General features: G+C 34.3%; 2 protein-coding genes across 2 annotated transcripts in view; one reads left to right on the top strand and one right to left on the bottom strand.

The window, feature by feature from the left end:
* Window positions 1–10,942, top strand: part of LOC123665039 (ABC transporter G family member 20-like) — a 45,297-nt gene extending 34,355 nt beyond the window's left edge. Inside the window, exons 7-15 of the mRNA XM_045599395.1 lie at window positions 204–304; window positions 2,041–2,162; window positions 3,107–3,231; window positions 4,537–4,711; window positions 5,341–5,444; window positions 6,049–6,131; window positions 7,347–7,500; window positions 9,124–9,322; window positions 9,956–10,942. Of these exons, the coding sequence (XP_045455351.1) occupies window positions 204–304; window positions 2,041–2,162; window positions 3,107–3,231; window positions 4,537–4,711; window positions 5,341–5,444; window positions 6,049–6,131; window positions 7,347–7,500; window positions 9,124–9,322; window positions 9,956–10,170 (1,278 nt within the window). The 3' untranslated portion in view covers window positions 10,171–10,942. The remainder of the gene's footprint in view (window positions 1–203; window positions 305–2,040; window positions 2,163–3,106; window positions 3,232–4,536; window positions 4,712–5,340; window positions 5,445–6,048; window positions 6,132–7,346; window positions 7,501–9,123; window positions 9,323–9,955) is intronic.
* Window positions 10,943–12,161: 1,219 nt separating this feature from the next.
* Window positions 12,162–20,631, bottom strand: LOC123664945 (facilitated trehalose transporter Tret1-like). The gene is made up of 7 exons (XM_045599311.1): window positions 20,559–20,631; window positions 17,657–17,812; window positions 16,605–16,807; window positions 14,912–15,098; window positions 14,326–14,711; window positions 13,833–13,947; window positions 12,162–12,961 (listed from the first exon to the last, which is right to left on the bottom strand). Exons 1-7 carry the CDS (start codon window positions 20,629–20,631, stop codon window positions 12,636–12,638), a joined length of 1,446 nt encoding a protein of 481 aa, XP_045455267.1. The 3' UTR covers window positions 12,162–12,635.
* Between the last annotated feature and the right edge of the window lie 2,723 nt (window positions 20,632–23,354).

Here is a 23,354-nt window from a genome sequence, read left to right as displayed (position 1 = left end):
AGTCATAATGATAAATTCAGAATTCCAAATTCAAATATAACATATGTATATCAATTGTCTATTAGCAGGGAAGACACCAAGATAATTATTAATTAATTGATTTATTCGGCCTGTAAATTGTACTCTTGTAAGAACGCGTGCAAAATATTGACTATAATAAGCGAAATTGTTTTGCACATACAAAATGTATCTTCTATTTTCAGGTATTAACAACTAAGGAAAAAGAATATGCGAAGAAAATGTCAAGAGGACGATATAAAGCGGTTTTTATTAAGAGTATACAGCAATTTTCAAGACATCCGGGGTAAGGCGTTAGTTTAAAACTTCAAATTCAAACTATAACGATTACAATTATATACGAAGCAAGTTATATTGCTGACCTGCGAACCTCATATTTTTAACGTTAATGCGTTGATTTTTTTACTTTCTTTTGTATGTATAAGCCTTGTACTAAATATAATAAAAACAAAAAAAAAGGTGATCCTATTTGGTCCAGTCATTTGGGAGCTATACGCGTGCTGACGTATTGGCAATTCATTTTTATTTATAGAATTAACTATTTTAACAGTATTGACATGAACTCAAATAAATCTTTTAAGTCTGAAAGTCTAAGGCTAATTACAAAATTACCATCTTTTATCCTTTCCCCAATCTAATTTTAGATAACAACGATTCCATTCTTCTTTATATTTCAATGATAATTTTTGCTTTTTATTTTTATAGTACATTCACGTATTTTTGTATCAGCCGTGGTTTATTCCGGCCCCAATATGGCGTGTAACGTGACCATGCGATTATCTATACGTGAACGGAAAGACTTCCTAAAATTATATTTAACTAACGAAACTTCCTGACTATTGTCTTTTATTGTAATAATAAGCGTTCGATTCCTAACTAGGTTCCTTCAAATGGGGGGTTCTGTAGGTGTATTTCTAAATTTGATTTTGTTTAAATAGATGAGCTACATTGTTAGACTCGTTCCGCGCGATACCTTTCGTGAGCGCGTAAACACAGCTATAATTTACAGTAAAAAACATTCTACGAGAAAAACGATTTGTTTTTATATGCAGCTCTTTATTTGTGTGTGATATTTAGTATTAATATTTCACTTTATCGACGTAATAGAGCTAAAAAATATATTATTGACCGGTTATACAGAAGTGTGTTACCACAGTAGCTTGTACATGTATTAAGATAATGTAAAATTTGACAAAGAGCTAGGATTTTTTTTTACATGGAACGTAATCTATAGCACGTACAGAAGCCCCCACTTAAAGGAACACCTTTTGAGTGAACATACTTAATTATTTAATTTTATATGTAAAAATATATAGAGACGGGGATTAAAATTATTAATGTTAGAAAAATACTTTAGTTTCCCGTTACTATCGCTTCTCGGTTGCTATTTGACAAAATATTGAGTAATTAATGCCTTTGTCTAAAATCAATAATTTAAAATATTAGTACTATTTATCACTGCTAAATTACTATCCTTATTTATTTGAATGCAAAACGAATATAATTTGATAATTTAACTATCACTGGGGCGATCTTTTATTATAATTGATTTACAGAAAATATCGCAAAAAGGCACTATTGTCGCTAAATGAGTCAAAACAATAAGAATATGTCATTCGAACAAGTCGTCAGAATAATGTCATTATCAATACATTACAATACATTCAATATTATATATACATAACAATGTAGCAATCCAAAGACTAATTAACATGTTCAAAATTCAAACTTCGCTTTCATTAAAGACTGACGCATGTCAAACTACTTTTTGTCATAAAATAGTATTGATTCTAGCTAAAGCCACGGTAGTTGTAAAGATAGTTGATGAGTGTCGATCCAAAGATATTTCTCTTACATTTGGTTCAGGTTTACGTTTTTAAGAATAAAAAATATAATATAATGAATTTTATTATTGAATGCTATAAGTATGTAGTTTATAATATTGTGCCACTAGATGGCACCACTAGAATTAGCGTAGCGTTTTTGTATAATCTGTTACAAAATGATCTTTATTTTTTTCAGCGGCTTAATATTCTCCGTTCTATTCCCCATCATACAAGTGGTGGCGTTCTTCCTCGCGGTAGGACACGATCCGAGGGACCTCCATTTGGCTGTTGTTAACGACGAAGCCGCTTACTCTCCAAGTATACAGTATACATATATACACTTACAATAATGTCAAAGTTAAATTTTTCTTAAAAATTGTCTTTTTTTAAGCTTCATATAGCCATGTTGAGTTTCATTAAAATTGGATAAACAGTGGTTACGATTTTCGTAACAGGTAGACAAACAGAGTGTGGGACGTTGTTGTTAAGACTAGATTGTAATGCGATTAAAATAGTCATCATACTATTTTTAATGAAAAATCCTCAACTCTACTGGCCAAAAATATTTTTAAAACTAGTTAAATTTTTTTCTAAAAACTAAACTGTTTTCCTGTCATAAGTTAATGTCCTCCAACTCTCATAACAGATTATATGAAAATTATATTATGTTATTTTATGAAAAGAAATATAAGATAAAAAATAATAAAATAAAATCAATATTACTTTAGTTTAACATTTATATCAGAGTGTATGTATCTATAGTTATATATACATATATATAAAGATACAGAATATAATTCCAATCAAAAAACTTTTTTGGAGGTTACTTCTTAAGAATCGATTTTCATATGAGGCATATATATAAGGCTCGGTATATCTTAATATATATAAATCTCGTGTCACAATGTTTGTCCGCGATGAACTCTTAAACTACTTAACCGATTTTAATCAAATTTGCACACCGTGAGCAGTTTGATCCAACTTGAAAGATAGGGTATATTTTGTTTTGATATATGTAATTATTATATTTAAGAAAAAAAATAAGGCGATACGAAGTTTGCCAGGTCAGCTAGTAATAATATATACCGAGGTATGAAAAAAATATGAGGAGTAAAATGTACAGAACAAATGACCTCGTTATTTTTTATTTATTAATCTTTTTCTTAGACTAGTAAGCCTTTTTTGTGCCTATTTAGACAGTTGATCTGAAGGCGTAAACTCCAGTCGTGCGTCAGAGCTGACACACACGCTTTTTTTTACAGTGGGTGCGAATATTTGTAGTTATGGTAATGTAACAATCGTGAAGCAGAGGGAAGACGAGATCTGCGAACAGTACATGTCGAGTTGCTGGTTCCTCGAGGAAATGGAGAAACAAAAATTATACCCGGTAGGTATCAGCTTGGGTTGTTTTAAATTTCTGACACGCCGTGTTTTATCAAAATCAGTTTTACTCTTCAGCCTGTAATATCTCATTACTGGGCATGAGCCTCTTTCCCCATGTAGGAGAAGGATCAGAGCTTAATCCACCACGCTGCTCTAATGCGGGTTGGCGGATATATTCCCTACTATGAGTAACGATCGCTATCAGGTGTACATGATAACAACCGGGACTGACGGCTTAACGTGCTCTCCGAGGCACGGTGGGGAGACCCACAAGGACTGCACAAACACCCAGACCACGACAAACACCTGTATGGCCAATACAAATGTTTGTCATGTGCGGGGATCGAACCCGCAACAGCTAACTCAATAGGTACAATCCTGTGACCGTTGCGCCAACGCGGTGGCAATCAATTTTGGAGTGTGATATTTATTTTCATTTTTATAGCCTAAGATTCGAACTAGACACGATATTCACCCATCAGTATCATGGATAAAAAGAATTTTATTCCTACTTTAGTGTATTTAAAATAAATAATTAACGGGTTGGCTGAAAAATTTCTGGTCAAGCTATATTTTGTTCGCCAACCGCCATTCAAACCATGTTTTTAGCAGACAAACCTGTGTCATTCGCAATGAAACAACGCTCGTTTAAATGTAAGATTTATTTACTAAACATGTGGGTCAACATGACCAGTGTCCATATATATCAATATACCTGTTTATACCTGCCAACCAAAAGCAAAATAAAAGACGACCCAATGTTTCCATTTTCTACAGATTGCATACTATCGAGTGATATTAAATTTATTCTTTAACTCCATCAGTTAATTTTTAAATAAAATATAATTTGAAGCTAGCCAGGAGTTTTTCAGCCAACCCGTTCGTGATTTATTTTTTTGATACACTAAAGTGAAATTAAATTAATTTTTGTCCACTAAAAGTAAAGTAAAGGTCTCATCTCGTCTTCTTTATTTCTTATCTCCCATTTTTATTGATAACATTAACGTAAATATAATAACTAGATACTCGCATTAAAAGTGGAATGATTACTCCAATGATGATCACAATATTTAAAAGAACTCAGTACTTTGTTAAATGTATGAAGCACCTTTAGATTCACGAAATATAATAATTAATTATTTTAACCACTATTTTTGAATTTAAAAACATTTGAAAGTGATGGTGACTTCTTTGATGTCATATTTTGATTTTTTTTAATCCCTTTTTAAAGAAACTTAAAGACTACAGGATTAAACTATAGTTTATAGATTCATACAAACACTCAAACATACATATTCCATACTTCCAGACGATATATAACTCGACGACAGAAGCTAAGGTCGCGGTAACCAAACGTAGCGTGTATGGCGCGCTGTACTTCCCGAGGAACTTCAGTGACGCGCTCACCATTCGAGTGCAAGATGGCGACGTGGACGATGACGTCGTGGACGACAGCACCATCAGTGTCTGGATTGATCTTAGCGGTCGGTACACTTTGGTCTAACTAGCAGTTTCTATTTTGATGTCAGCTTCTACTATTATTTTACTTGTCTTCAAAAACTCTATTTTGTACTCTTTGGTATCTACTTTGGGTTATCTGCCATTTAATTTGATCGAAATGTGACGAATAGTTTTTGATTTATTCCTAGTAATGCATCTTTGACTCGTCATTTTATTACTTGTCGATGTAAATCTGAGTTGATTATATACATGTAGACTTAATAATGTAGGAACTGAACTTTAATCGAGTAAAAGTTAACTGAAACTCGATCCTGTATTCAGTAAACGTTCTTAAATTTGGCTATTCGATAATGAATAGATTTCCTTTCTTTTATAAATGTATGTTCGTAAATTCACAATTAGGTTCACATAAATGAAATCAAGACTTTAACTAAATCACTCACTCACTTCGCCTAATACAGTCTACTGCTGGACATAGGCCTCCACAAGTTTACGCCAAAAATGGCGTGAACTCGTGTGTTTTGCCCATGGTCACCACGCTGGGCAGGCGGGTTGGTGATCGCAGGGCTGGCTTTGTTGCACCGAAGACGCTGCTGCCCGTCTTCGACCTGTGTATTTCAAAGTCAACTAAATAAAGAATCTTATATTTCAGACTACCAGATCTCGCAGTTTGTGAAGATGAAACTTCTCAAAGCTTACGAAACCTTCGCGAGACGCAGTATGAAAGCTTGTGAGAAAAATGAAGACCTTGTGACGGTAACTATAATAAATATAACTGTAAAAACCAAAACACGATAGTTTTCCTACGATCTTATATCGTTCGTGGTCTGATCTCACTCTAAGCACATAAGGTACTGGGATTTAACCACAGCTTGACTTACTGATATTGAATACCGCTATTGTTGCATCTTACGAAAACTTTACTAGGTGAGGCAAGAACTAACTTTGATCTTTATACTCGTAATTTTTGTGATGCCAATATATAATAAAGTTTTCATCTCGCTCGCATTTCTTCGACTTGATTTACTTATACTATTATTTTTCACAGAATTTTTTGTTCAATAACAATAATATATAGCCTATATCACTCCTGAATAGTGTAGCTTTCTGTTGGTGAAAGAATTTTTGTGATCGAATCAGTATTTGTGAAGATTACCTCCTACATACAAACAAAGTTAGAAACTTTACCTCTATAATATTAGTATAGATAAGAGTCAGGTTTTGATGCTAATCTAAAATTGAGAATTACTTGAGAATATAAGTATAAACAACTATTATTTTTGGATTCAGAAAACTGTATTATAATGTGTATCCTCATATTTATTTGAGTAGTTGAAATGATTACATGTGAAATTTTCAGATTCCCGTTAAATTCGAAGAGCCGATATACGGATCAATGGAGACTGAAATGGTTGCATTCATGGCTCCTGGCATTATGGTCACGTGAGTAAAATAAACTTTTTTTTAGTTTTACTTTCAGAGTCTCTACTTTCGCGAAAAAAATACTAAACAGATAATATTAAAATTAATACGATATTAATTTTTGCGATTACACCTGCATCCAATACATTTTTTTTTCAAAATTCTAAAATAAGTGAATTATAATGTCTCTAAATATGAAATTGTTTAAATTTTATAAGTAATATTATCTTTCAAGTCTCTAATAACGGTTTTATAGTGGTTAAAGAAACATCCAACCTTTAGACATAAAATAGTTGTAGCGACATCTATTGCGCGGCATACAAACTAGAGAAAACTGACGTATCCTACATCGCGCTATCAAAGGTATCAAAGTGATTGAGTATATATACAAGGTCCCGACAACAACCGTCGGTGCGTTAGCCCGCCAGACACAACACCCGTCTGGTTGGAGGATCCTCCCTTTTCGATGGGGGACGAGGAACTCAACACCTCGTTCCTCCGCATCCACAAATAGTAAATTAAGAAAATAAGGTTAATAAAACATATTTTGATAACGACCTACAACCACGGTATTAGTGGTAAAGCTCTTAATCTCATTGCTTTATAACTTAATAATAGAATTCAACATGTATAAATAAAGGGAACGAAGTCTTCTAATTCTGTGCTCTAAAAGGGCGTTTAATAGGGATCAACTCTAGCTCCTTTTCTTTTTCTAACATACATAAACGATCTGCTATTTTATATTAACAATATTTATCTTATAGTATATTATTTGGTGATGATATATCGTTTATTTTTAAAGTTGGTAGTAAAACAGTAAATTGTGCCGATGTTAACGATGCCTTATCATGAATAAAATAATAGTTTAAAACAAACAACTTAGTTTTGTATGCCATGAAAACAAAACAACATGTGCCATATGACTTTTGATAAAATACAGGTTTTTAATAGAGTAGCTGTGGAGTTTCTTGCCGATATTTTCTCTAAAGAAAGTACATTCTGAATCGGCGGTAGTTTTACTTTAACTGTAATTACTTTATCTAAAACAAAAATAATTTAAATTTGTAAAATTACGATTCAATTTTTGATTTTATTTGATTTGATATAGTCTCATTTGAAATCAATCGTCTTTCATCGTCAACTGCAGATGGAACCTTTCGTAAGTCGTAGACCTGTTCAGAAGTCCCAAGACGTTCGGTAGTGTCGCGGCCGGTCCAGTGTAGTCGTGGGTTACAGAATCGTGTACTTCCTGGCGGCCATCATCACGTCGACGCTGATGATCACGGACCGGCTGGAGGGCGTGTGGGAGCGCAGCGCGGTGGCCGGCGTCCGGCCCAGGGAGATGCTGCACGTGCACATCCTGCTGCAGTCCTTCGTCATCCTGCTGCAGGTATTCGCTTCCGCCTGTAATATCCCACTGCTGGGCACAGGCCTCTTTCCCCAAGTAGAAGAAGGATCAGAGCAATCCACCACGCTGCTCCGATGCGGGTTGGCGGATATATTCCCTACTATGAGTAACGATCGCTATCAGGTGTACATGATAACAACCGGGATCGACGGCTTAACGTGCTCTCCGAGGCACGGTGGGGAGACCCACAAGGACTGCACAAACACCCAGACCACGGCAAACACCTGTATGGCCAATACGAATGTTTGTCATGTGCGGGGATCGAACCCGCAACCGCCAGTGCAACAGGTACAATCCATGGCTGTGACCGTTGCGCCGACGCGGCTGCAGGTATCACTGTTGCTGTTTTTGTGAAGATTTTACTACGGCGACCAATAGTTCAGTATAAAATGCGCTTTGTGTTTGATTTTTAAGGAAAACATCATTAGGTTTCCAACTTGCATTTGATCTAAACGTAGCCTGTAAAGTTTCTGTATTCCTTTTTATCAAAGAGGAACCAACCTACCTAACCGTTTACACTATCCAGTAATATGGCTAACGTTACTGATTGTTAACAGAACATAATGTTTATCAATTTTCTTAATTATTGTCATATTCTATTGTAATCAAAATAATTTGTGTATAGTTTCTATATTTGGAATATCTTAGCTTTGTTAACCTAAACGGAATTAAATTCAACGTATAATTACTTTCCATTTATTCATCGTCGGATCCAAATCACTACCACTGACTTACTCAAAAAAAAGCAAACGAACTGAAAGTTCTAGCAGTGAAATATTACCACTGTCAAATTTTATTATCATATCAGGCCTTCTCAGATCAGCAGAATAGTTTTTCTATAGCTATTATATATAATTTGGCTCAATACCACTTGTAACATGAAAAGTGAAGATAGGCTCACCTAGGCTCTCATCATCAATCAGATCAGATTTTTTTTACAAGTAGGTCAGCAAACAAGCGTTCTCTGCTCACCTGACGGTAAGGGGCTACTGTAGCTTATAGATGCTTGCAATACCAGAAGCATCGTAAGCGCGTTTCCGACCCCACCTCCATCCAATCTTCCCCAAGAGATCTGGTCACCTTACCCACCACAGAGACACGACACTACTTGAGACCGGTGCTATTAGCTGTGATCTTCTCTAAGGTCGAGATACTACCCCCAGTCGGGCTGCTCCAGATTTTGAGTGGGATACATCTTCTTCTTAGTCGCACACTCTTGTCAGAGTGGTCGTGGCTGCGCTGACGAGGTACATAGTGGGGTGTTTGGTGGGTCGATAATATTTTCGAGGGTAGCTCTCCCGGCGATGTGCTTTCATTTCCCTCTGTTGGAGGCGTCGCGAGTACACTGGACCATGGTGGACTCAGTAGCCCTTGTGATGACGTCTATCCAGCGGGTTGGCGTCCGACCGCCTGCTCTCTTGCCTTCCACCTGGCCCTGTACCACTAGTTTCTCCATCGAGTTTTCATTTCTAGAGATGTGTGTCGATATGACCGTATCAAATGCTTTGCGAAAGTCCACAAAGCAGATGTAAAGGATTGTATTGAATTGTGGGATACATGCTTACCTCAATAATGAGTAAGATCGAGAGCCACGCCCTGCCTCAGACGGTGGAGATGATGCTGGTGGCGTTCGTGGGCTACCGGCTGCCCATCCGCGGCTCGCTGTGGACGTGCGGCGCGCTGCTGTTCCTGCAGGGGCTGGGCGGCATGTGCTACGGCTTCCTGCTGTCCGTGCTCTGCTCCAGCTACACGCTGTCCTTCTACATCGCTACCGGCAGCTTCTACCCCATGATACTGCTGTGCGGTCAGTATCGACGGAAATACACTTCTATGATTACATGCCGCTTTTTAACTTTGTTTTTTCTTTCTTATGCTTTACTGTTTGTTTAGTTTGAGAGACGTTTATAATTTTGAAATAAATTTGAAAGCAGAAATTCTCAGAATATAGCACAAAGTACACCACTATTTGAATACTGTGGTATGGTTTTTTTTATGTCACTAGGTCGACAAACAAGCGTACGGCTCACCTGATGGTAAGCGATTGCCGTAGCTTATAGACGCCTGCAACACCAGAAGCATCGCAAGCGCGTTGCCGACCCAATCCCCAATCCCCCCAGGAGCTCTGGTCACCTTACTCACCAACAGGAACACAATACTGCTTGAAAACAGTATTATTTAGCTGTGATCTTCTGTAAGGTACTACTCTTCCGAGGTACTACTCCAGTCGAGCTGCTCCATATTATAAGCAGGAAATTCATTGGAATGGTTTTAAAAGTAATAGCATATTACATTTTTATCACAAATTTAATTAAAATCTAATTTAGCTTGTTGTAATATTTTTTACTATACAAATAGACCGAACAATGTACAATATCAGAATTTGGTTAATTTTTTAGGTGGGAATCATACAATATTTATTAGTATTTATTATTTACAGGAATTATGTGGCCAATTGAAGGAATGCCGGAAGTCCTCCGAATCGTGTCCTATGGCCTCCCTTTCACTCTACCCGCTATATCCTTACGAGATCTGATGGAGAAGGGTTCACCCATCACACATCCTAGCATCTACATTGGGTTTATCATCAGCGTCGCGTGGATAATTGGTGCTTTAATACTTTGCTTTCTACGATTAAAGTATAGAAAAACGTAGTCAATAATAGGTCCAAATGAATTTTTTAACCTGGAGCTTCTAGAGACCCTTTTTGAAATAAAATTTCTACATTTTCACATTTTTCTATGTCTAATTAATTGAAAGGTATTTTTCATTTAGATGTAACTTAATTATGGATTAACCACCGCCTAATTAAGTTAAATAAAATTAAAATATATTTCTAGATTTGCTCAATATTGTACATAAACTTAGGAATTAATACGATTTTTTTTTTGAGAATCATTCGTCATCTAGATTCAATTTGAGGTAGCGTGCGCTGCAGTATTCCACAAACAATTTAACATAAATATTATAAAACTGCCCTAATTTGAATTATAATGCAAGATATTGCAGAAGGCCATTCACAAAATTCTTATTACGCGATAACCTGATGATATTTAGTTAACTCATCGCTTCGTAGTGCACGCTGACTCTTGTACAGTTTTATAAAGTTTTGTGGAGGGGGGGGGGGGGGGGAATAGCGATTGTAATTTTATTATCGCCCAATGTCTATTGTTATGACCCAATAGATGGCGCTGTGGACAAACTTTCGCTTTGGTTTAGGTAAATCGAGCTCAGAGCTCTGTCGGGTAGCTGTACATAGCTTATGTTAGCTTTATGTGGTATCATAGCATTAATACGGTTAAGTATGTCTAGATAATAAGTAATAGGCTGTCTTGAAATCCAAAACTTTGTGATTTTGTTTATTAAGTATAATAATACGATTTTATTTTATACATACATTTTGTAAAATAAAGGTGCCTTTTATACAGTTATCGTCATTTTATTTATTAATAAATAATAATATACAATTTTCATTTAATATATAACTTAAAATGTATATTTGTAAATTATTATAATTATACTTAATTTTACATTAATAGTGTGATCAAAAATAAAACCCAGCTCACGGGTTAGAGTTAACTTTTATAATTGACGTTTTATATTATTTCGTGACAAAAAGCGGTAACACACGCTTTTCACTGTCAACTCAAAATATTAACTCTAGATGGAATCTTGGATTTTATTTCTGTGCATTCCTTAAAAATAAATAACCTCAACTGAATAACATTTGATGTAAAGTCTTTAAATAAGAAAATTATTTGGTATGCTTATTTCTTTTGATAAACTATATACAAATATTCGGCTACCATTCGGTTTGTATTAGCGTACCTAGATACTAATGCTATTTGGTCAAATATTGAAGACTTAATTAAAACACAAAAATGAAAAAGTATCTGTTTTTATCGTAAATGGTTAATATTACAAATCCATCAGTAGTACGTTTTAATTAATGAAAACATTGCTCATTTCTTTAAATAGTACCCGTTTTTGAAAATGGGCTCTAACTATACATCATAGTCTAAGAAACAGGTTAAAAAAACGTGTTATATAGAGATAGGCTCCTAAAAAATTATTTGTCCAAAGCTTTTGCAATTTTTGCATGCTAGAAAATCCTTCCGATCTGTTTTCTTAGACGTCATTCTGGACCAATGAGCTGTGGCTCATATTTTTAGGAGCTTTAAATCTATTGAACATGGTTTTTGAACTTATTGACAACACTAATACCACAGCAAGAAGACAAAACGATTTCAGTATTGGATACTTTTTGCGATTGCTGACCAACACTGGTAAATGTCCGCCATTGACACGTACGAAATGCACATATCTGCCAAATATTCGGTCGCCGATTATTTGTCACTTCGTCAAAGAACGTAGCCGAATATTCGGCAATTAGCCAAATCACTATTCGCATCTCTAGCCAATACTGCCTTTCTAATAATAAACAAACAATAGTTTAACAAACATTATTTTATAAATTAAAAAAAAATACTGTTTTTTTATCACGTTTACACAAATGTATATTGTCTAACATACAAAAATGAAGCTGAGTTCAATAAGAAAGTTTTACGTTCCTTGCAGTATTAAATGTCGCAGAGATCACTGAACTCATTAAAGTTTGACAAACGAACAACAAATAAGAAAAAAGAGAAGTAGAGCCTATTTTCCTCTATCTTCTATAAAAACACCATTTCTATATTTGCGTCTAACAAAAAATATCGACTATTGATATATTTATAAAACTAGGTATTAAAAGTATTTCCTAAAAAGTCTCTTTTCCGAATATAAATTAAATTATTATAGAGTGCTTTTATTTGATGTATCCAATCGAGTTTCAAATGAATATAATAAAAATGTTGTGTTAAAAATGTATTTTTTTGGGTCCGTTTTAGATCTAGTTTTCCAGAATGCATGTAATGGCATTGTTGGGCGGATCTTTGTACATAAAATATGTTCCTTCGAGACAAAAAATAAGTCCAGACATTAAAACTGTTAATAAATTTTGAGGAGACATTAAATCCAATTTCGGAAACTTTTTTCTTTTAATCTACGAAAACGAAATGAAAAACGTTTATTTTTCGTAACCTTTTGTTTTAAACTATAATTTTCTATAATGATGTTAATTACACGTTACTCTTTTCCTTTTTTCCATCAGCAGTTTTATCTTTAACGACAGCTTTTTTGACACCCAATGCCTCCTGGATTTCACCAAACGTCTTACCTTTAGTTTCAGGTAAGAAAATGTATATTAAAGTTCCAACTAATACACACATACAACTAAAGAACCAGTATGTTGCAGCTGGTCCTACCGTTGAAATCATTGTTGCTAAATATTTGGTTGTTAAAAATACGAGTATAGATGTTGAATTCACGCTTATAGAAAAACCTAATGCCCTGGCTGGTCCCTCGAAGATTTCTGTTACTATCACCCATAACAACGAACCGATACCTGTTGAAAAAAAAATATATTAACGGATAATAATTCTAAATAAGAAACGAAATGCATAACGAATAATTAGTATTCTAAAACAGAATTTAGTTGAAAATATTAAAATTCATATGGTTCTGAAAAATTTGAAAACAAAAAAAATAAGAATAATAAAATTTATCTGTGTATAACGCGCAAAAACAAATAAACCATCTTTACTATTTACACTAATATCATACAGAGGAAAGGTTTGATTTTGTGTTTGTTTGTAGATATTGGATAAACTTAAAAAGAACAGGACCAATTTTGAAAATTCTTTTACCAGTAGAATGCTACGTTATTACTGAATAATATATAGGCTATATTTAAACTGCAAAAAACGGAACAGCAAAAACCGTGTAATCCACAGGACGAAGCTTTTATGCTCTTTAAGATAGTTGATAAGATTAACAAAAGCAGTTTAAATTAGTTAACCAAATGAACTACAGTATATAGACAGATCCTGATCTCAATATAGCTTAGCAGCCATAGATTGAACTTTGGGCTAGCGCAATTCAGTTTTATAGCACTTAACTTATTATTTAGTTATATTCAGCAGTAAAGTAAAATGTCAACTGCATATTTCGGGGGATTTATGACAATAACTACTAACCACGTCATGGTGATTTAAGATTCTATCCACTCCCCGTAGTCATAGGGGAAGAGGTCTTAGGTTATTAGCAGGGTGTTTATGGGATACTTCAATACACTGCAGAACAACAAAACGGAAAAAAAACAAACGGAATTAACTGAGTGACTCTCTGTACCCAGATAAACCCGCGAGGCTTTCGTGATACTTGCAAAGTATAATGTATTTGTTATGTATTGGCCAATAAATTGAAAAAATACTAACCAGCGCAGTAACAGAATATGACCAGTATCAATGATATCATTGGTAAGTAGTTCATAAAGCCGGTAATTTTGTAGCCCTCTGTTTCGATTGTCTTGAAAAACGCACCGAGTCCCAACTGGAAAAGAATGTGGAAAGTTGTTATAATTATTACATTTTGATATTATTCCTCTAAATATCCTAATATTAGCTCAAGTCTGAATTTCAACACTCTGGACTTAGACGGCAGTATTGGAACTGTCAAAGTTACAGGTCGGAGCAGAGCTTTGATAGCTGTAGATGTTTGTACTTGTCTGAGCATTTGCATCTGTGTTGTGAGTGTTCTCGATCCCCAACACAAAGTTTGATCCTATAGATATACCCATAGGGTATTTGACAATTTTTTTTTGTGTATTGATTTCTAAATTTTACCTGAATTGATGGATACAATTTCGTAATAGATGATAGGTAAAAAAGCAACTTTTAGTGTAAATCCAATATAGATTACATAACTTACCATTCCAAAGGATATTCCCGAAAGAGATGTTAACAATATTGTCTTCCTATTGAACCGACTTGTAATCGGAGTTGTGAAAAAGCTAGCCAACATTTGAATTATGCCAATAGTAACGGACGCAATTTCAGGCTTAACGCTAGTTTGTGTAGACTCTAAAATAGTTTGTAAATAAAATTGCACAGCATTAAATCCCGTGAGCTGTGCTCCTCCTACTACTAAAATTCCTAAGGATACGGATTTCAAAAACATCCGGTTCTTGAATAACGCCATTTTGGCAGACTTTTCTTCATTATTTTTACTAGATCTGTATTCTTCCATCTCTTGTTTGGCTTTTTCTTCTGATCCTCTTATTGAAGATAACACTTTCATAGCGTCATCGATGCGACCTGTAACATTAAATTCATTTTTATAGAAAACGATCTTCTCTTGTTAGAATACCAAATTCCCACTTTAACTATCTACAACAAATTTTATTATAATGCAGACAGTATCTAAAGAATAAATTTTTATCGCATTGAAGAAGTTTTTATCGGATTATATCTTTGTAATTATGCATGTAAGAGTTTTTCAAATTTATATAACCCACCTTTAGCATATAGATGGAAAGGCGTATCCGGTAGAAAAATTAAAGGTATAGTGCATACAGCTATCGTTGCCGTCAACACCACGCTATAGATGGTGTAGGATAGAAAAGGTCCCACTCCTAGTGTTACTACAATACCCAGTGACGAGAATATTTGAAGAAACGTGCCTAACGCGCCGCGATTGTCTTTCTGGAAATAAAAACATTCGCTTTTTGAAATAAAATCATATTTAAGGAAACTATTAGTTAGTAGTAGTGTATACATAGGCTATTAAATACTGTATAATTAAAAATAAACAAAATATTGTTTTTTTATATATATCACTAAGTCGGCAAACAAGCGTACGGCTCACCTGCTGGTAAGAGATTACCGTAGCTTATAGACGCCTACAACACCAGGGGCATCGCAAGCGCATTGCCGACCCAATCCCCAATCCCCCGAGGAGCTCTGGTCACCTTACTCACCAACAAGAACACAATACTGCTTGAAAACAGTATTATTTAGCTGTGATCTTCTGTAAGATCGAGGTACTACCCCAGTCAGGCTGCTCCAGATTTTGAGCAGAAAATTCCTGCTGTGCCCTACCTCAATTAAATTTGAATTTGGAATCTGTTATTTTTATATGATTGTTCATTGTGTTTTCTCATTTTCGCGCCAACACATTGTAAAATATTTTGTGATATTAAAATGGAGTGGGGTGATAAAGAGAACCGAATCGCTGCAAATACAATTCTTGAAACTTTCCATAAGCTTGGTATTAGACAAATGTTTGTGTACCGGGCTATTGATAGATACAATGAAACTTCCTCTGTTTGTGTCAGAAAAAGATCTGCATCCACGCGAAGGAATTCGAAGAAATCCTGTCCGAAAACAAAAGATTTTATGTCGGGAGATGAAGATAGCACCTAGAACCATGTCGCGTATTTTAAAAGATGACTTAGAATTTGCAGCCTACAAGAGACGCACAGGTTATTTCTTAACTGATAATGTAAGAAAAGTGGGTAAAATCAAAATAACTATATAAGCGGTACGCAAAGGGAGGTCACGGAAAATTTTTCTTTACAGATGAGAATTCTTTTACGACTGAGCAATATTTTAACAAACGAATTGACCGTATTTATGCTCAAAGCTCTTCGAGCTTCCCAATAAGTCAACAGAGTACAACGTGGGCACTATCCGACTTCAGTGATGGTTTGGTGGGGTTTTAGCTATGACGAAGAAACATTATATACGGTGATAAGTTCTAACGAACTATGTATCAAAACCAAAAAAAAAAAACAGGACTATAGCCATCCCGATGAATTCAATTAAAAATACTTTTATACATATGTACGATTTTATTTTTGTGTACCCACACATTAGGAATTCTAAACATTTTTGAATATCATATCAAAAATTGACCGCTCCAGCGGGATTCGAACCCGCGTCTCCGACACGGTCAGTCGGAGACGCGGGTTCGAATCCCGCTGGAGCGGTCAATTTTTGATATGATATTCAAAAATGTTTACTTTTATACATTTTTAATAATATGTACTACAATTGTTTTCATAATCGAAAGAACTACAAATGTTATGTAATTTATAAAAGTAGCATATAGTACTGAAATTATTTGCTTAAACTTAAATTGAATAATAGCATAAATGAGACATTAGACGATAATTTTAAAATTACAGTAATTTTGGAAGCTATACTTACACAAGCAATTTCAGAAGCGTAAACAGGAACGACCATGTATACTAATGAATCTGTCATCATCATAACTGCTCTACAAAATATGAACATCCATACTCTGTTAGCGAATATGAGTATGAACGAAATTAGTAACTTCGGCAGCATAGCCAACAAGATGCAGTACTTCCTACCGATGACATCTAGCAGCATACCGCCGAAAATATTTGCTAAAAGAATAAATAATAATTAATAAATATTTTTTTTATATTACAATTTTATGATGATTAATTAAAGTTTTAAAATAAGTCTTCTAATTGTGGCAGTTAATGTAAACTTTTCTAGAAGTCGATTATAACACCATCTTTGAATTCTTATTATAAATCTAAATCAAGAAAGTACACATAACATAGTTTTAAAAAAATCAGTCTAACTGTTTATTCTAATATATTATATATATATTGAAAGTAGCATAATCATTTCAAATCAATGATTTCCTCTAGTCACAAAGAAAGATTGTCCGAGAAATAAATGAAATTACGTGACCAACAAATGTCGTCTGGTAGCCGAGCCGATTGCATTGACCTCTGTCAATATAGCTAAAAGGTCACAGTTACCATTGTATGTTACAAATTCACAATAGTTTTTTGACGGTGGTTCTGGCCTTTATCGACTGTCATGGTAATTTTCTAAGTTCATTAACGATGTGAATATTGTTTGAATACTTATTCTTGTGTGTCTTCCTCGCGTTATTTTGAAGAACACGTTTTTATTTAATTTATTTATTAAGGTTTGCTAGCAGTTGTTACATTTATGATACATTACAATATTAATTTTATTGACTACGTGTATTTTATGTCCCGGATGTTTTTGTAAGCGTCTTATAATTCTTGGAAGTGAGATTATTCAAGACTCGACTTCAACTCAAGACTTTACAGGTAATATGGAAATCATGTATCAAATCAATCACTTCTTACTATATAAAATTAGAAACAGTTCTGTCAAAATAATGTTGAAAATATCCGTATCGAAAAATATAGTTAGTACGTGCAATAAAATATTTTTTATAACAAACTTACAAACTAAGCAACATAAGAATCCAGCAGAGACGATCCATGATCCCTCTTCATCTGTGATGGGTTCTGGTAGTGGTGTCTCAGTAGGATTCCGTAGTTTCACGAGAACTGGTGATGGCCAGGACAAGCTCATACCACTGGAGAGAATGGCGAGATTAACTGAAAATAAGAATAATAGGTCCATATATTTATACGTATTTACTTTGTCTTCGCTATTTTATGTCATACTAGCTGTGCCCGCGACTTCGTCGGATTCAACAAAAAGTCATCGTTCAGTTCGCAGAGTTCTAAAATAAATAAATTTCTAAAATAAAAGTTACCTAAGTTACTCCTTATTATATCAGCTATCTGCCAGTCAAAGTCCCGTGAAAATCGGTCCAGCCGTTTCAGAGATTAGCCGGAACAAAAAGAAAGACAGACAGACAGACAAACAGACAAAAATTATAAAAAAAATATTTTGGTATATATACCGTGTATACATCTATATGCGTTTAGTAAAAAGCGTTTATTATAATATTACAAACAGACACTCCAATTTTATTTATTTGTATAGATTGATTATGTTGTGCTGGATAGTCCAACTATCGATGGAGGCTAAGCTATATAACATTTTAGTATGTTTTCTCAAATTAATGCTAGTGAAACCACCTTGCACAGTACTTTTTTTTATAAAGTTATGTCCACAGTCTTATAATGGCCATGCTTGTGTCATTCCGATTTTTATTTTTGTTAGTGATCGTTTACTTGGTACACTTCTGCAGCTTACATTAAGAGAACTAATTATTCTATCTTAGTATCCCTAATGCAGACGTGAGTCCACCGACCAAAATTATGCTAACTTAATATCTTATATCTTACATGCAAAAAGACATAGTTTATTTATGTTATTTTTCTTTTTTATTATTTATTTTATTTTATTATATTGCGCCTTATCTAAATTATTATTGTCTATTTTTATATATACACTTACTTGCTATCTATAATATATGTACACTTATTTTCTAGTTAACGTATATGTTCACTTATGACCTACTTGGCCTACTTACAATATACACTTAACCTATGTTATTATTAGTAAGTTGATTTTTTCTTTTTTTTTTTTTTTCTTTATCCTATTTTTTCCCTTAAGTACATTAAATTACAATTTACTCATACCAATACATGAGTGATATATTAATTATGTAATTACAGCCTCTACTAACGTTTGCCATGTGTGGAAATTGAACCTGAGAGAGCTAAAGCCAGTAACTTACAGATGTTGTGACCATTGCACTAACGCGTTGTCTAAAAAAAATATAAACAAAAAACTTAACCAACAGAGCCTACCGTAATTTTAACGCCTCAATGGATAAAGACCTCAACTCTTATTAAGAAAAGTTATTGGAGTTTTATTGCAAATAAAATTTGAATAAATTATGCTTTTTACAACATATAATATATACAATATAAATATATTATATTATACCGTTTTTAATAAAAAAAATTCAGAATGATTTAAGCCTTTTCTTTAAGATTCACATTTCTGTTATTCATTTCAGTAGATTGAAGGTATACTGGACAATCTACTTGAACATATAAAGAACAACAGACAGGTCACCCATAACTGTGTCTATAATATTGCTTATACATATGTATAAAAAATTACATGACAACATAGCCTGAGCTTTGTGACCGACTAATAAATTAATTATACTTCAAAAGATGAATGAAAAACAAGGTGACATAAAAAAAAATTCTAGATAAAATAGTACTATTTATTTAATGTATTAATTATACAGTAAACTGGTAATAACCGCTTCGAATCAATTCTTTGAACATACATAAAATTAACATTGATTCTCGTTTTTGGAGACCAAACCGATTCAAAACATAACTAGCGAATTAAATAAATCATTATAATTTTACATTACCGATACATTTGCAAATATTTTGACGAGGACGTTATTTACTGTGACGATAGCGATTAGCCGATAACATATTAGATCACCAAACAAGATATATTTGTATAGACTTTATTAGGTGTTTGTAGTAATCTGGACGTTTATGTTGCATGCAGCTTCGTTTTATGTAATATTTATAAATTTATTTAAAAATTCGTATCATCTGACTGTTCTGGTGGCAAAAATATGTACCTATCTATATCAACCTTGCTTAGGTGTAATGATGCGAGTTCCGTATTGGTGGTGCCTAAACGCCGACGGTCGCTAGTTCGAATCGGATACGTTTCAGCCTGTAATATCCCACTACTGGGCATAGGCCTCTTTCCCCATGTAGGAGAAGGATCAGAGCTTAATCCACCACGCTGCTCCAATGCGGGTTGGCGGATATATTCCTACTATGAGTAACGATCGCTATCAGGTACATGATAACAACCGGGAACGACGGCTTAACGTGCTCTCCGAGGCACGGTGGGGAGACCCACAAGGACTGCACAAACACCCAGACCACGGCAAACACCTGTATGGCCAATACAAATGTTTGTCATGTGCGGGGATCGAACCCGCAACCGCCAGCGCAACAGATACAATCCACGGCTGTAACCGTTGCGCCAACGCGGCGTCGTTCGTAGTTCGATTCGGATAAACACAAGCTTATACAAATATTTATTTCCAGTCTGGTTGTTAATCATTGTCGGTCTCCCCACCGCGCCTAGGGCAGCACGTTAAGCTGTCGGACTCGGTTGTTGTCATGTATAGACGATAGCAATCGTTACTCAAAGTATATATCTGCCAATCCGCATTGGAACAGCATGGTGGATTAAGCTCTGATCTTTCTCCCACATGGGGAAAGACCAACATATATATGACCAACAGTGGGATATTATAGGCTGAAGCGTATGCTGGACTACCATAGGAACAGATGACGGTGTGTGTATATTTAAACTTATGAATATTTATTTATATACATTTTATATGTCTGTCTTGTGTTTTTGGACCCATCCGATGTTCTTGCTGCTGAGCTATGAAGCGTCCATTCATTTTTGTAGATAATATTATGATTGCTTGTCTTACAGTCAGTCAGTCAGAAGATCAAACCTCAACATTACTATACAAATATAATTCAAGTGTCTGCTTGTCTTGTAAAAATTGCAAGCTATTGCTAATTAAACACATCCCAATATTTACACAACGCTTAAACCAAAAATTAAGAGCTGACCGCTACAAAAAAACTAAGCTAATCCAAGAAAAACACTATAGATCCAAAAATAGACACGCTTAAAAATACTCAGATTACTTCTTCTGGAGAGTAAAAAGGATGTTGTTACATGTAAATTACAATCGTCATGATACGCCTCAAAGAAGTAATAATGGATGAATAAATGAAGTACATCCTTCACTATGCGACTAATTTAGCAATTGTACTTAAATCTTTTATAGTTCAATGTCGGAAAGATTTGCGTTTTCCAGAAAATCGTGGTAAATTTATAACACGGTTTTTATGATAGGAAGTATTTAATATTAATACAGTTGCATTCAGCCTTTAACATCCCACTGCTGGGCGTAAACCTATTTCACAATGTAGGAGAAGGATCGCAGCTTAATCCACCACACTGCTCCATTACGGGTTGACGGATATGTTTCCTACTATGAGTAATGATTGATATCAGGTATTTATGATAACAACCGGGACCGACAGATTAACGTGCTCTTCAAGGCATGATGGGGAGACCCACTAGGACAGAACGTCTAAACCGGAAAAAAATATCCATCCCGAGGATACTCGCACCACTAACCGGAGCAGTTGTATAATATTTGCATATCATCAATACATATAATCAAAAGGTAACGGGTGGCTGTCTGAACATGGAAGATGCTTTGCGGAATCCGGAAACGGACGCGGGAGACCTTTATCAATGCAAATAGCACCGAAAACAATGATTATTCGAATTTTTGTCTGTTTTTCTGTGCGTTTGGGCATGCTAATCTCAGAAACGTCTTACCCAATTTAGATGTAGTTTTCACTAATATATTGTGGTAAGCTTCACTCAGCACTGTTTGTTTCATGGCAATCGATGCATAAATAAAAAAGTTATGCCAATTTAAAGAATCACGTTGAGCATGTAAATACCCAAACGACGGTATTTATGATCATAGATAAACAAAAAATCCGAAAAATGGTGTCCAAAATCACCATTTAACGCGGACGATTTCGTGGGCACAACTAGTGTATACATAAATTTCGAATCCGAAACACTGCACTAGATTGCATAATTATTATTTTTTTTGTTTTCGTTATTGTTAGAACAGGATTTATATAAAAGAAAATTTAATATTCACGTTAAGATATGCCAATACGAAATTCATCGGGTAAGCTTGTAAAATATAATCAATTTATCTCGTCACGCTCCAGCTCCCGGTAGGAAAAAACCATGGAAGAACCGAATTCTAACACAAACTCAGAACACGACAAATATAACCCATACAAAATGTAATAAGCGAGATTTGATCAGTTGAAACAGTGACCACTGTGTCAATACACTTTCAAAGTATTAATATCAGTATGTAAATTTTACAACATTATATATTACATTAAAGGCAAACAGTGAAGCAGTAATTTCATCGTGACATAGCAGCAAGTCATACGTCATACGTACGTCATCAATCGGTCGTTTATTTTATGTTCCAAGATCGGAACTAGAAACGACCTTCATCCATCTGTTTTATGGATAAATATTGTTTAATTTCTACTTCAGTTAATACAAATAGTTAATACAATAAATTGCGAACGTGTTGGCTGAAAATTCAAGGCCAACGTGACAAATAATTAATTTTAAAATTTAAAAATTACTTTTTATTTATTTCTCGTTATTTCCTATATTTCCTTGGCTCTTTTAATAATCTCTCACTAAACTCCTATTGTAAATGTAATTGTTTATAATATTATTTTATATAATTAATATTAAATTCGTGTGAATTTAATGTATTTACAAATAAAATGAGAAGCGTTTCCTGTACAAAAAGTTTACAGTATTACCATCTCGTTCTTTAGTTAAGATCGTGTATTGTTGTCCGTCAATCACAGCGATACCACGAAATTGTACGTCACAAAAAAGTAATGCCGAGAATAATTAAAAGCTTAATAAAAAATATCTATCCGTTTCATAGTCAAGATTTTTTTTAAATATAGAAAAAGGTTAAGACGCTCGCTGTTAATTTTAAAAAGTTCCAGTAAAAAATTATATTTGTACCAATTCATATAAATTAACGACTTCTTGTAACATAACCAATTAGTAAGAGTGTATAGGTTCGTGGGTTTGTATATTTATATTATCAGTGACTATGGATAAATGGAAAGAGAGTTGAAAAAACCACAAGACCTTGAACAACAACTTAACCTACTTGCTAATAAATTACACAATGTTTCTCAAAAAGAACTTATTCTGAGGATGTAATAAATCTATAAATACGGGCAAATAGAATTTAGCACATTTATATTAATCACGAATGTTTTAAATTCTACTAATATAACTATATGATTTTTTAATTAGCATGTCTAGACGAAAGAAGACGAAAGACGAAAGGTTTGATCTGGATGGAACTTTAACGTCAAACGCAATTATTATTCCCCGGTAACTATCCTGGTATAACGATATCCTCGACCGCCGGTCTCGACGGAGGATTGCGTAAAAGTTCTCAGCGTAATAAATATTACTTTATTTTTACTTTTTTTTTATAAATTTCCCAGCGTAATAAATATTACT

The sequence above is a fragment of the Melitaea cinxia genome, chromosome 23, assembly GCF_905220565.1.
Source record: "Melitaea cinxia chromosome 23, ilMelCinx1.1, whole genome shotgun sequence".
Lineage (NCBI taxonomy): Eukaryota > Metazoa > Arthropoda > Insecta > Lepidoptera > Nymphalidae > Melitaea > Melitaea cinxia.
This window is presented reverse-complemented; position numbering and strand designations above follow the sequence as displayed.

Excerpts from the sequence above, each read along its gene's own strand:
- LOC123664945 (XM_045599311.1), bottom strand. The coding sequence starts at position 20,631 with ATGAATGGACGCTTCATAGCTCAGCAGCAAGAACATCGGATGGGTCCA. Across the intron at positions 17,813-20,558 it reads ACAAGACAGACATATAAAAT|TTAATCTCGCCATTCTCTCC; the intron begins GTATATAAATAA and ends TCTTATTTTCAG. Across the intron at positions 14,712-14,911 it reads TTTCCATCTATATGCTAAAG|GTCGCATCGATGACGCTATG; the intron begins GTGGGTTATATA and ends TTAATGTTACAG.